This window comes from Panicum virgatum, chromosome 9N (genome assembly GCF_016808335.1).
Source record: "Panicum virgatum strain AP13 chromosome 9N, P.virgatum_v5, whole genome shotgun sequence".
NCBI classification, from domain to species: Eukaryota; Viridiplantae; Streptophyta; class Magnoliopsida; order Poales; family Poaceae; genus Panicum; species Panicum virgatum.
This window is the reverse complement of record NC_053153.1, coordinates 66355367-66368190: the sequence shown is the minus strand read 5'-3', so window position 1 is coordinate 66368190 and position 12824 is coordinate 66355367. Positions and strand designations below refer to the sequence as shown.

The following is a 12824-nucleotide window of genomic DNA, read 5'->3' as shown; positions in this document are numbered from 1 at the left end:
TGACGCCACAGGTAACGCGCGCGCCCAGAAGTTGGGTACGGTACGGTCGTGGTGCTCGCCTCCGGCCGAGATGTGTGGCGACTCGCTGGATCGTCTATCCAGTTCCATGCAGTTCCAATAATTTCAATTCCAGTATCCATCTGCACCGATCGGGCTGTATCTGTACCGGTCAGTGGGGGCAGAAAGCCACCGACGGCGACGTCGCCGCCGCGCGCCTGCCCGTATGCTGTTTGACATTTGAGTTCAAAAGGCGGTGGTCGATCACGAAAGGATCCAAAAAGAAACCGTCTCTCTCTCGCAGCGCGAGGACTTCACCGTGTACGTGTTTTGCTGCTCTCGAGTCGGCTAGCTCGACCGAGTTCTCAACCTCAGCACGTCGTATTATTACCACGTGTCTGGGCGCACCGGGTTCACCTCGCCGGAATTCGGCAGCGAGCTAGAGACCACAGACTCCGGCGTCGCCGCCTTTTCGAGTCAGGAGCAGCTGCTAGTAGCTATTCTATTGGCATGCATGCTGAAAATGGAGCAAGAAAGGGGAAAAGAGATCAGTTCAAAAGCGTTCAGAGACTGTGTTATAATTGGTACTTGCAAAGACCGTATCGATCTCTCATTGTAAGCAAAAGCTTGTATACAATCCGCCCTTCGCGTGGTGCATGTACTGTCATGTTATGCCATGCTACCTAATCCTCCTGATGAGCTGCCAGTCAGCGTACACTCCACTTGTCAAATGCCAATTATTAAGCGAGCGAGCAGGCGAGCAGTGAGCCAGTAGTAGGCAGGGACAGGCTAGATACCTCCCTGTTCACGGTCAAACACCACGTATAGCTAGTAGCTGACAGACAGCACAGTGACCCGTGAGGACGAGAAGCCAAGAGGCAACGCGTACGTGCTGAGTGCTGACTGCCGAGCCGTTACGTACACGAAGATCTCACTCAGCTTGGTGGATGGCTGCAGCTTCAGCTTCAGCTCGGCCGATCGATGGACAGCTACATTGCGGTGCGGAGCTCAACGTAGAGACACGCTTTGCTTCCTGGTGCCAGCCGCAAGTTGCCGGCGACGGGAGGCTTATCCGGCCGGCCGGCCGGCCGGCCGGCGACGATCCGATCCCAATCCGCACTCACGGCGGGGCGGGGGGACTGATCGGCGGGCGCACCGGCGAGCCACCGGTCGACGTGCATGAACAGTTGGTCCACCTGAAGATACCATACCGGGGAGAAAGCACTCTGGGGTCGTGCTGGCCGGAGGAACTGGATACAGGGGGGGTTTGCAGTGGGTACAAGGGTTCAGAAAAATAAGGAGTCCCGGGAAAGGGACGGACACTGGCTGCTGACTCCGCTGCCGTATTAGTTTGGTAGCCGTTCAGGTCTTTCAGCAGATGCCTACGCGTGATTGAGGATCGGCAAAGTTAATTGACCCCCGGTAATTCAATGTATATAATCCGGATTTCTCACAATGTGAAAGCCTTTTTTGAAGGAGATTATTCAGAGTTGACATGCGCCGAGAGGGAGAGAGAAATAAATGGCCAGTTGATATAATGTTTGGTGTGTGAAAAATAGTGGAGGGCGCTATCAGTGAAACTAGTAAGGTTTGGCAGCTTGATATGTTTGAACAATAGGGCAAGGGGAGCACAGTTGTATTGTACAAGCAAACTATTTTAGAACCGTTTTCTCTTCTGTCTATCGAGTGGCCGTGAGGAGCAGCACAGCAGCTCCAGGCACAACTGACTCGATAAAATAAATGAAAAGAAGTTTATCCGTTGTCAACCTGCGGAGTTGCAAAAGTAGCTTTGCCCCCACTTTTCTTTTTTTGGTACTGTTCCGGTGAAGCAGCATGAACATTTCTATGGGCACCTGTTGCGGCACTGTGTTGAAGGGGTTGTCGGCAATTCAAACAAGTTTCACTACTTCGCCAAGTGTTCCATAACCATCCGCTCCACCACAGCGCAACAGCAAAATTTCGCTTGGAACTTTGAATTCCGTACGCTGATTTGCTGTTGACACGTCTTTTGCCTTGGTTTTGAGTAAAACGTGGCGCCTAATTCAGAGCACTTTGCGTGTTCCCTGCTGAATACGGATGAAATACACAAATATAAGCTCACGGTCAACTATACTTTTGGGGGTCCTGCAAGGATTGGATAGCTTCACAAGATAAGTAAATTCCATTTCTTTTCGGCCTCTTCAGAGCCTTCTTACATTTCCGAATTTCCTACACATGGGGACAAGCACAAAGGGGGGAAACGATCTGAACACAACAGGCCTTTTGTCATGCCTTCGCTCGAAGAAAAATGAATACGATAAACAGCGATCACATCTTACAAACCCGATGCATTGTGTCTACCGCTTCTATTCGTCCGTGGGTTCTTCTCCTGAATCCTCTGAAGGTGAATCTGATGACAATGGTCCTAGTATTCCCTCTGAACTGAGTGTCAATCCGCTCTGAAGAGGTAATGCAGGAAAATGATTTAATTAAAACAGGCACATCCATAGTGATTCATACAGTTGAAGTTAGATTAAATTCGCTTTGACATGGTAAAATAATAACAAGGGGGTGCTAGCAATACCTCTGGCTGGAATCTCAACATGTCAGCACGAGCCATTGCCTCTGCTTGAGCAATTCTCTGCCTGAATATCTGAGCCATCTCGTCGGCCTGATGTGAGCCAAAGAAACCATGTCAGTTTGTTAGATAAGGCACACCCAGCAAATGTGCACATGTTTTTTATTTTTACACCTACCTTCTCGAAAACAAGCTTGGGATTGCGGATCATGTCACCAGGTGTTGGCTCAAGCTTCTTTGTAGAAAGGCTGACACGGCCTCTTTCACGGTCATGGCTCAGTATCATCACCTATTAACAGAACTCACTGAACTTAGCTCTATAAAGTATGGGTATAAAATAATTCCCATGTACCACAACAGCTATACCTTGAGGGTGTCTCCTGGTTGCAGAACTGTTGAGATATCCGCAACACGGTCATGACTAATCTGGCTGACATGGAGAAGACCATTGATTCCGCCGATGTCAATGAAGGCACCATAAGGTTTTAGGCTCTCAACAGTTCCCAAAACAACTGAACCAATACCAAGCTGGGCCTGACTGTCAGCCATTGCCTTGCGGTTGCTAAGGACAAGCCTGCCCTGTTCCTCATCAACCTCTACAAACTTGAGAGGCAGTTCTTTGCCAAGGAGCTCTTCCGCAGTTGTTTTCTGATCAAGATCAAACAAAACTTTATCAAATAAGGAACTGTAAAGTTCAGGCGTAGCAAAGTATCAAACTTAAAACCACAATAACTTCAAGAAAGGCAACTCATGCTAGGCAATAAAACATATAATATAAGAAACTTTTGTACAAGGTCGAGAGCTAACCGATGACACTTGGGAAAACGGAACAAATCCCTTAAGCCCTTCCACAAGAGCTACTACACCTCCTTTATTTCCGCCAATCACCTGCAAGCAAAATTGATAAGAAAAGCAAATGACTAACACTGAAGAAACTAAGATAGCCCAGAAAAGCTTAAAAAATGGCATCAAAGGTTGTTCCAAGAGAGATCATCCATACATAAAGCTATACCAACAATATAGACAAATAGACAGCACAGGGTTAAATAAGCATGCATAAACTACAATAAGATCTTGAGGACAGATGGCATGCTATCAAAAAATGAAGTATCCTAACTTCATAAGTTCAGTAGTTCTAGCACATAGAAAGCACGAGGTAATAGTAAGTTGTCACATGAACTATATCTAGCAACTAATTTATCTTCAATTTCTAAGGAAAAAATGGGAAGTTAACAGGAACATAGGGCTAGTCAGTGCCTGTAATGTTCAGAGTGAATATGCACCACAAGATATATAACTGGGTTCTCTGATTTATTTTTTCTGAGGAACAATTGGTTCTGCTCTCAAGTAGGCATTTAAAAGGGACAAAATGTGACCGGTTCAAGTTCAACAACAAAAGGGGGGAAACAGAAGGTCATGCTTAAAAGATAAATCCAGTTCGCAACAACAGTATTTAAGGGGCAAAAAAAGAGAATTAGCATAAAAGAGAACTAAGAAGATGGAGGGAGGGAGGGAGAGAGCATGTTTCTACTTTTACTCACTTTGCCCGTGGCGACAACATCCTCAGCCTGAAGTTGCCGGCACCTTTCCCACGCAAGTTCTTGCTGAATTGCTTGCAAACTCAGAATCAAAGTTTCATCGCTAGGGTTCTCATCAATAATCATGAATTCTTCTACTAAACCAGGGCGAATGCCCGCATCTTCAACATTATCAATGTCAAGAAGGCATGCCTCATCTAGAGGCAAGAAAGCAGTAGACTTTGATTGGATGTCAATATATGCACCATTTGAGGTAGTCATGAATACTGTTCCTTTAATCTGTATATAACACAAGCATATGAAGATTTTAGATGCTAAGATTGTGAAATAGTGAAGCTAAATAAGATCTTATGTTTAATGTGACCAGAACCAGTACACTACAAAGAGTCAAGGTGCAAGAGCAAATACCAGTGACAGTAATACATTGAGAAAGGAGAATACAGCAGAACAACAAGTCCACAATGCCATAAGAACAGTTTAGGGACCAATGCAATTCCGGTGATAACCAAGTTAAGATTAGGTGCAGCATTTACCTTTATAACACATAAAGGTTTAGATAATGATCTTACTATTACTAATTGGAGGCTCCTTTGAAGTCTCAACATGAAGCCACCTAGGATCCTAGGTGGACACTCTAAAAAAATAGAGAAATCCTATAAATTCTCGCAAAAATCAGAAACATCTAGCCATCAATCTAACAAATCTAATTATAATAGCCATCAGATCTGTTATCTTTCCTTATAAATTACCCACCTCTGCCATTATGAAAATAGACTAAAGTAACCCCCTAAACATGTATCTAAATTACCCACTTATGCCATTATAAAAAAATCTAACGTAACCCCCTAATCTTCATGTAAATTACCCACCTATGCCATTATAATATAGATAACCCCCTTATTTTTCATATAAATTATCCAATTATATCACTATTAGAAGTTAAATTACTCCTAAATCTGAATCTAAATTATATGATTATAATAGAATATCAAAGTACATCAATATAAAATTCTAGATTACTATTTCTATCATTACTAATATTATTGTTTGTATGAAAATACTACCCACGATATTTGTCACCATGTATTCATGTATGATGGAAGAGATAAGACTACCAATTCAAAAACAAATAGTTCAACATAATATATATATCGAATAAATATGGAGGTGTGATGCAAAATGAAATATATTGTAACTAGATAATGATAAATATATATTTTAGAGTATGTGTTAGAATATTTAATTGATGAAAAAGAGTGTAATTATAATTATTGATCTCATTTTTATATTATTTTAATTAGTCCGTGCGGGAGCACGGCTTGATAGGCTAGTAACACATAACAGGTCGATAACCCACTTTGAAATATTGACTTTACTAGGCCATAACATGGGCATAAACAATTCAGTACATATACATCTAACTTGAAACTAAGTTTAGGGCTATCAACAGCGATCTTGTACTAAAAGTTCATTGTTCAGCAGGTCCAGCATTATACTTGCCATCCAAGCAAGGCATGTTACATATGCAGCAGCCATCAAGCTTTCTCTAGAAGCTTACCAGGCTTAGAGATAGTTCTATGATCCATTATGTTGGGTTATGTACTTAAGCATTATGTTGTAGTTAAATTACAGCTAGTTTAAAGAGTCCAGGTTCTGTTAGAGATTGTGTTAGGGTCTATCTTATATAAGAGATAAGTAAGTTTGACAACAGAATGAAGCAAGAAGCTAGCAGTTAGCAATACCTCCATCTCTCTCCACTGTCAAATTCAAACAACACAAATAGATTGCAAGGTCTGGGTCCAATACCTGACATCACCCACTAACAGCTATAATCCGAGCCAGCTTAGGGAATGGAAGATTGGCAAGTTAATCCAAGTTGTCCTCAAGAATCAAGTAACTGATTCTGTTTGTTCTTGGGTATAAAAAGATACTTAACTAATTTCTTCTCTAAAAAGTTGATGAACAACTGAACTAGTGATTGTTATTCCAGTATCGTCCAATCAGTTACTACGAGGTGGAAAAAGCAATACCACAACCCAAAAACCATAATTCATTACAGGAATGCTGAGAAACATAGCACTGTCCAAGTAAGTTTAATATTGAACTCTGAAGACTAGCGACAGTCTAACATTGGCTCCATTTTCGTGCCAGGTCACATTCCGGGAGACTCAAAACTAAAATGCGGTAACGGTACAACAAAGCAGCATACCGCCATAGCCTCACACTAGAGCTATCCAATTGAGAACGAGGTAAGGCTATTGTGACTTAATTTCTCAAACCGCTATTTACAACGTCTATGTTCATAGGGCGAACAGCTATTTATCTGTACTTCACACCAAATGAGCAAGCAGTGACAATAGAGTACGGGATGGGGCGAGGGATTACAAGGGAGCCGATCTCGGTGTCGATGTCAGTGGACTCGACGGCGGTGTCGAGGTCCTCGGGGGAGAAGGCGACGCCCTCCATGGGCGCGGTGCGGCACCGCTCGGAGGCCTCGTCGAACTGCTGGCGCATCCGCTCCCGCTCTCGCTCCTCCTTGGTTAGCGCGTACGTCCCGCACACCAGCGCCGAAGGCGGCCGCCTCGGCGCCGCTGGGCGGCGCCGCGACGCGCCGGAGAGAGGCGGGCATGGGAGGCCCGCGACGTGCTGCGCCAGGGAGGCCATCCTCTCTCGCTCCGCTCCTTGGGGGTGTAGCCCGCGTGTCCGGTGTGCTCGGGCGAAAGAGGAAACGGGATGGCGCTGTGTTATCCTAGAGGTGGGGGTTTAGGATTAGCTGGATAGGAGGTGGCGATGGTTGGTTTTGGGCCAGGCCATGTGCCCTTGTCATGAACAGGCTTCGGCGTGTTAGGTTCCGGCCATAAACTGTTAATTATGCTTTGCCAGTAAAACGGTGGATACATCACTACTCCAGATGAATCTCAAAAGCACACTCCATCTACTTTTTCACTCTTTTATTTAAATTTCAGTAATTTTTTTGGCTTACAAATAGACCAAATTACCCCTACTGCATTTTAAGTATGCTAGTCACCCTTTCTAGTTTGTCCCTTCCATCCAGATTGAACAAATAAATCAAACAGTAAATTGTTCATTAAATAGCAGATTGCAATTATACATTACATATCCACTCTATATTACATACGTTGGCAGCTTACATAGGTACATATTTATAACCAAATTTGACATTCAGATGTCTCAAAAGAACTATAATGTGGCATGGATAGAAAAATATAACACAATGCCCATGCGTCAGTATAATCGAGTTTTTGAATTTAGACATCTTACAAGAACTACTAAGTTGCACACAGATAAAAAAATCACACAATTCCAATATATCTGAGCATCATTTTTTTTCCTAGTTGATGATGCAGCTCCTCTTTGGGATAGCACAAGGAGGTGGCAAGTAGGTCTTTTTGGTTTCGGTTGAAAGGAACGGAAAGAGTTGAAATAAAGGGAAAATAAGACGGAATGTTGTTTCCTCAAACGGAAATAGTCTCTGATGCTATTCAATGAAGACACGGTAAATGAGTGTCGTTTTCTAGAACGAAGACATACCGGTGCTATTTTGTGAATTATCCCGTGAATTTTGAGGGTGCCTTCGAGCACTGGTACTGCTTGCAATGTTTTTTTTTTTCAGGTATGCTTGAAACGTTTTTTTTTTGCGGGTACCGCTTGCAATGTTAGAACCTTTACAATCAACTGTAACGAACATGGCTGCACCAGTTATGTAATTTCGAGTGATTTTGGTGATTGAATGACAACACAATCAATGAGACTAATGTTTTTGTTAAGTGAATATTTCTAAATCCAGGGATGAAGTAAAAAGGTCATACAAAGCAAAACACGAAAAAAGAACTCAAAGAAACGCTGAATTGGACGAGATCTGCAAAAATTAGTAGCACCGGAAGAACTGATGCCTTGGCATCGGTGCATCCGATGGTTGTCGGAAGATCCGACGCTCTGACTTTGGCACAAGTCTGTGCGCCTCTGGAGATCAAGTGAAGAAAGAAGTGAAGCACCGGATAAACCGATGGTGTCAAGAGAGACATCGGTGCATTCAATGTACTATGTTCCAGAGACGATGTCAAGCGCGCAGGAGCCACGCCTTCAGCACCGGTTGAACCGGTGGTGCATCAGAGCATAGTACCGGTGTAATGACGTCAACAGGAGAGAAAGAGGTCCAACGGCTAGCTGAGTGCTGTGAGTGACCGGTTTAATCGACACCCAGCCATCGGTTAAACCGATGGTGCTGCAAACAGTGCGTCAGAAGCTCAACGGCTACTTCAGGTCTGAGAGTGACCGGATGAACCGACGCCACCCCATGCAGAGGCATCGGTTCATCCGATGGTATGCTGTTTTCTGCTGACCGTTGGAGCAACGGCTACAAGACTTGGTGGCCTATATATACGTCTCACTCTGGCCATTTTGAGTTTGTTGGAGTTGCTGGACATCCCATACACACCCAAAAACACCTCCAAGCCATCCAAGAGCATAAAGATCAAATCCTTAGTCCTTAGCACAAGTTTTGGGAGTGTTAGTGCTAAGTTAGCTCATGAGTGAGTGATCAAGTAAGGTTTAGATCCTTGTGCTGTGGTTCTAGAGTGAACCAAAATTGTATCTCGATGCGCCGGCCTCCTTGAAGCATTGGTGGCTCGCCGGCACGTCAACGACCCTCCAGCTTGGTGTGGAGCGACGTCGACAACTTTGTGCGGGGGACGGAGACCCCTCCTTCGTGGGCAATCTCCCTTAGTGAAGATCGGGATCAAGGTGACCGTGATTGTGTTCACGGAAGAGACTTGATTGTTGGGAAGCGATACTCTCCGTGAGTGTTTCAACAACGTGAACGTAGGGGCGCCTTTGTGGCAATCCGAACCACGGGATAAGTCCTCGTGTCGAGAGTTCGTTTCATCTCATCCCTCTCTTTAAGCTTTCGCATTTTATATTGCAACTTGTGTGTCTTTACTTTCTTAGTGTAGTATCTTGCTAGGATTGGCTATAGATTGTAAAACTCTTTTGGGATGAGGGTTTCACACTAAGGTGAACCGTAGTTGCACATCTAGATAGTTTGTTTTAGTTTAAATTTTGTGCAAACTAGTTGGAGTCATAGGTTAAGGTTTTAAGTGTGTCTAATTCAACTCCTCCCCCTCTTAGGTTAGAGCACCCGATCGCTTTCAACAACTAAAATATTTTGGATATCAATCAATTTTTAGTAATGAAGCAACAAATACATTGAGAAACTGTGTTTTCAGAACCTCTTCAGCTCAAATGACTCTACACTGCGCCCATCTTCTGTTTGGATCATACTCTTGAGTGACCCGACCTTGCACACCATGGTGAGCAAAAGGCCCACTGGATACTAACGAGAGCATCAAACCCAAAAAATACTCCAGTCGCTTTATTAGCGAGTGGGCTCGGGCCTTTAATGTATTGGTTTCCTAAATTAAATGTCAAGCAGCTTTTTTTTTTTGTCATCAGTCATTATTTATTTGTGTTTTTTTGTCATATATGTTCCTTTTATTTCCCTGTTAGCGCTCATGGGCCAAATGTTGCTAGTCTCTTGGTTTGTATGCTGTATTTAGCCCAGTTAAAAAACTGAGCCTATGTTTGTGTGGCAGATTTGGCCCACTTGAACTTCCTTTTTTTTTCCCCTCTCGCTCTTCTTGTTCGAATTTGCTTTTGGCCTATCTCGTGTCTTGTTTCGTGTTTTCCTATAGATTGTTTTTTTTTTCTTTTAGATCTTTTTGCTTCACAATTAGTTTGTTGTTTCCATCTTTGTTCATTTTTTAAAAAAATTTACATGTATTTTTTCTGTTGCATGTTCTCTCCCTATGCTTTGAGCAGCTTAAAAGGCTTGAGTTAACAGTCCGCAAATCAAGTATAAAAAACAATTCGTAAATCTGATGAGTATGTGCCATCTCGTTATTGGTTGAGCATTTCGAATGAAGGCACAAACAAAAATAGCCACTCGATCTGTTCGCCTTTACTGTATTGGACCCAAGTCACCATCCAGCCATGCGCGGTCACGGCGGTACGTGTGGTTCGTCGGCACGAAAGCTCCAGCGAACCCGTAGCCGAATATTCAAAAACCCAGCCGGCCAAAGGGAGCGGTCGTGCGAACGAATGGCTCGCTGCCGTGCGGCAAGCGGGTGGCGCTGCCGTGTCCCGAGTCCCGACCGACCGCGCGCCCCGGCCGGCGGCACCGAGTACCAACCGGCCAATGCAACCAACCAACCGCCGTAACTGCTCTGAATTCGCCACGGAGAGCGACGCGGGGGAGGCCCCCCATGAACCGGCCATACCATTCGCGGCAACTGGCGTTCCGGCGACGTCCCGTCCAGGTCCGGCCGGCCTCCCGCGACCGCGACCGGCGACGCCGACCGCTCGCCGAGGTGTCCGCCCCCACATCGGGCGGCGCACGTTATCGGCGTCGCCGGGCCTCCCCTCACGCACGTACTATACGCCACGCGCCGCCGGGGCGCCCACACGCAGTCACGCACGACGTCGCGGGTGCCCGGTCCGCGTCCGCGCCGCCCGTCGGCTGAGATCCCAGCCAGCCGGCCACACGAGCGCGTCGCGATCCGTCGAGGTCACGCACCGGCCACCCGCCATTGAAAGGACCTGTGGCGCGTTCTAGACCAAGAGGGGAAGGGGTGAATTATGCAAATTAAAAACTTAGATGACTCCAACTATTTTCACAATATTACACAAAACATGCTATCTAGATGTGCAACTATATTTGTTCTAGTGTGAAACTCATATCCCAAAAGAGTTTAGTAACCTATAGTCTTTCCTATTAAGAAACTACTCTATGAAAATAAAGGCACACAAATTGTTAATATGAAATACGGAAGCTTAAAGAGCGGGATAGGAGAAAGCAAACTCTCGACGCGGGTGTTTATGCCGTGATTCGGTTAGCCACAAAGTCACACCTACATCCACGTTGTTGTAGCACTCACTAAGAGTATTGCTATTTGGCCACCAAGTCTCTTCCGTGAACACAATCACGGTCACCTTGGCCCCGGGTTCCACTAAGGAGATTCTCCACAAAGGATGAGGTCTCCACGTCCCCCGCACAAAGTTGTCGCCGCCGCTCCACACCAAGTCGGAGGGTCGATGCCGTTGCCGGCGAGCTTCAATGCTCCAAGGAGCCGGCGCACCAAGCTCTTCTTTTGGTTCACTAGAGAACCACAGCACAAGGGCTCAAGGCCTTGCAATCTCACTCACTAAGAGCTAATCCTTTACACAACACTCTCAAAGTGTGCTAAGGGCTAAGAATATTAATACTAAGCTCTTGGATGGCTTGGAGTGGTTCTTGGGTGTGTATGTGACTTCCTTGAACTCCAGCAAGCTTCAAATGACCGGGGGATGCCATATATATAGGCCTCCAAGTCGTGAAACCGTTGCTCCAACGGTCAGCAGAAATCTGCGTACCATCGGATGAAACGATGCTTCTGCCAGTGATGACGTCGGTTCATCCGGTCACTCTAAGCAACAGAAGTAGTCGTTGGCTTCACTGACACAGTTGCAGCGACTCCAGAGACCATCAGTTAGACCGATGCTTAGGGCATCGATTCAACCGGTCATACACAGCAACTGGACTAGCCGTTGGGCCTCCCTCTTCTGCTGACGTCAATGCACCGATGCTATGCTCCGATGCAACGCCGGTTCAACCGGTGCTGAAGACTTGGCTCCTGCGCGCTTGACATCGTCTCTGGAACATGGTACGTTGAATGCATCGATGCATATCTTGAAGCCGTCGGTTCAACCGGTGCTTCACTTGATCTTCATATGATCTCCAGAGACGCACAGACTTGTGCCAATAGCCAGGCCGTCGGATCATCCGACAACCATCGGATGCACCGATGTCTATTGCATCGGTTCTTCCGGTGCTACTGATTTCAGTAGAACTCGTCTAATTTTGCGTTTCTTTGAGTTCTTTCTTCGTGTTTTGCTTTGCATGATCTTTTTACTTCATCTCTGGGATCTAGAAATATTCACTTAACAATATCATTAGTCACATTGATTGCGTTGTCATTCGATCACAAAAATCACTCGAAATAGTATAAATGGTGACATATTGTTACAGCCACCGCCCACGCGGGTAACCCAGGAGACTGGGAGAGTGACGACTGGCGTTATCTGGATATACCTGACCAGTGACCACCCTGCGGGCGTGTGCACGCACGCGTCGCGCTCGCGCGACGGGCGGTGCACCGGCGGTGTCCGGGCCGTTGAGAAGTTGGTACGGCAGCATGAGTGCGTGCGATGTATCGATAGGCGACTGGCGCGTATTGGTCGGGTCGAGGTAGCGCCAGTAAACCGCCTTCCTAGGTAGTGGAAGGCTGGTGACGCCATGGAGAGCTCGCGAAACCACGTTCTTGGCTGCTGACCGTTGAACGTCTTGAATCGATGTGCCCACTAGCTTATACTATACTCGTACAGCTCATCTATACTACTACGTGCTTAGCGATCGCCGATCCGGCGATGCATGCGTGGCTATTGATTTGAGCATTGTTTATCCAAAGCAATGTCCGAATAAATAAACTACGCGTTGCTTGTGTTTTAGTTTTCTTTCCAAGTGTAGTGTCCATTTATAGATCAAATCAGAGAAGGATAATTAGTTTGGCTTAGTCTGGTCTTGCTACTATAGTATTAGGGTTAATTGGATCCGTGCCATTACAATTGTTCGAGTTCATAGATCTACCATTATAATTCGTCTATTTTGAATCGTGACA

At 45.5% G+C, this 12824-nt stretch overlaps 1 protein-coding gene across 1 annotated transcript; it reads right to left on the bottom strand.

Annotated features, from left to right (window-relative positions):
• Positions 1–2130: 2130 nt before the first annotated feature.
• Positions 2131–6879, bottom strand: LOC120690396 (30S ribosomal protein S1, chloroplastic-like). Its single transcript, XM_039973038.1, has 7 exons — positions 6478–6879; positions 4096–4371; positions 3362–3442; positions 2921–3202; positions 2733–2843; positions 2561–2647; positions 2131–2435 (listed from the first exon to the last, which is right to left on the bottom strand). Exons 1-7 carry the CDS (start codon positions 6754–6756, stop codon positions 2343–2345), a joined length of 1209 nt encoding a protein of 402 aa, XP_039828972.1. The 5' UTR covers positions 6757–6879; the 3' UTR covers positions 2131–2342.
• Positions 6880–12824: the final 5945 nt, after the last annotated feature.

What these genes read in the sequence shown, in the direction of transcription:
- LOC120690396 (XM_039973038.1), bottom strand. Translation starts at nt 6,756, where the DNA reads ATGGCCTCCCTGGCGCAGCACGTCGCGGGCCTCCCATGCCCGCCTCTC. An exon ending in ACACCGAGATCGGCTCCCTT is followed by an intron (nt 4,372 to 6,477) that starts GTAATCCCTCGC and finishes TGTTATATACAG; the next exon opens with ATTAAAGGAACAGTATTCAT. An exon ending in AACCAGGAGACACCCTCAAG is followed by an intron (nt 2,844 to 2,920) that starts GTATAGCTGTTG and finishes TTCTGTTAATAG; the next exon opens with GTGATGATACTGAGCCATGA.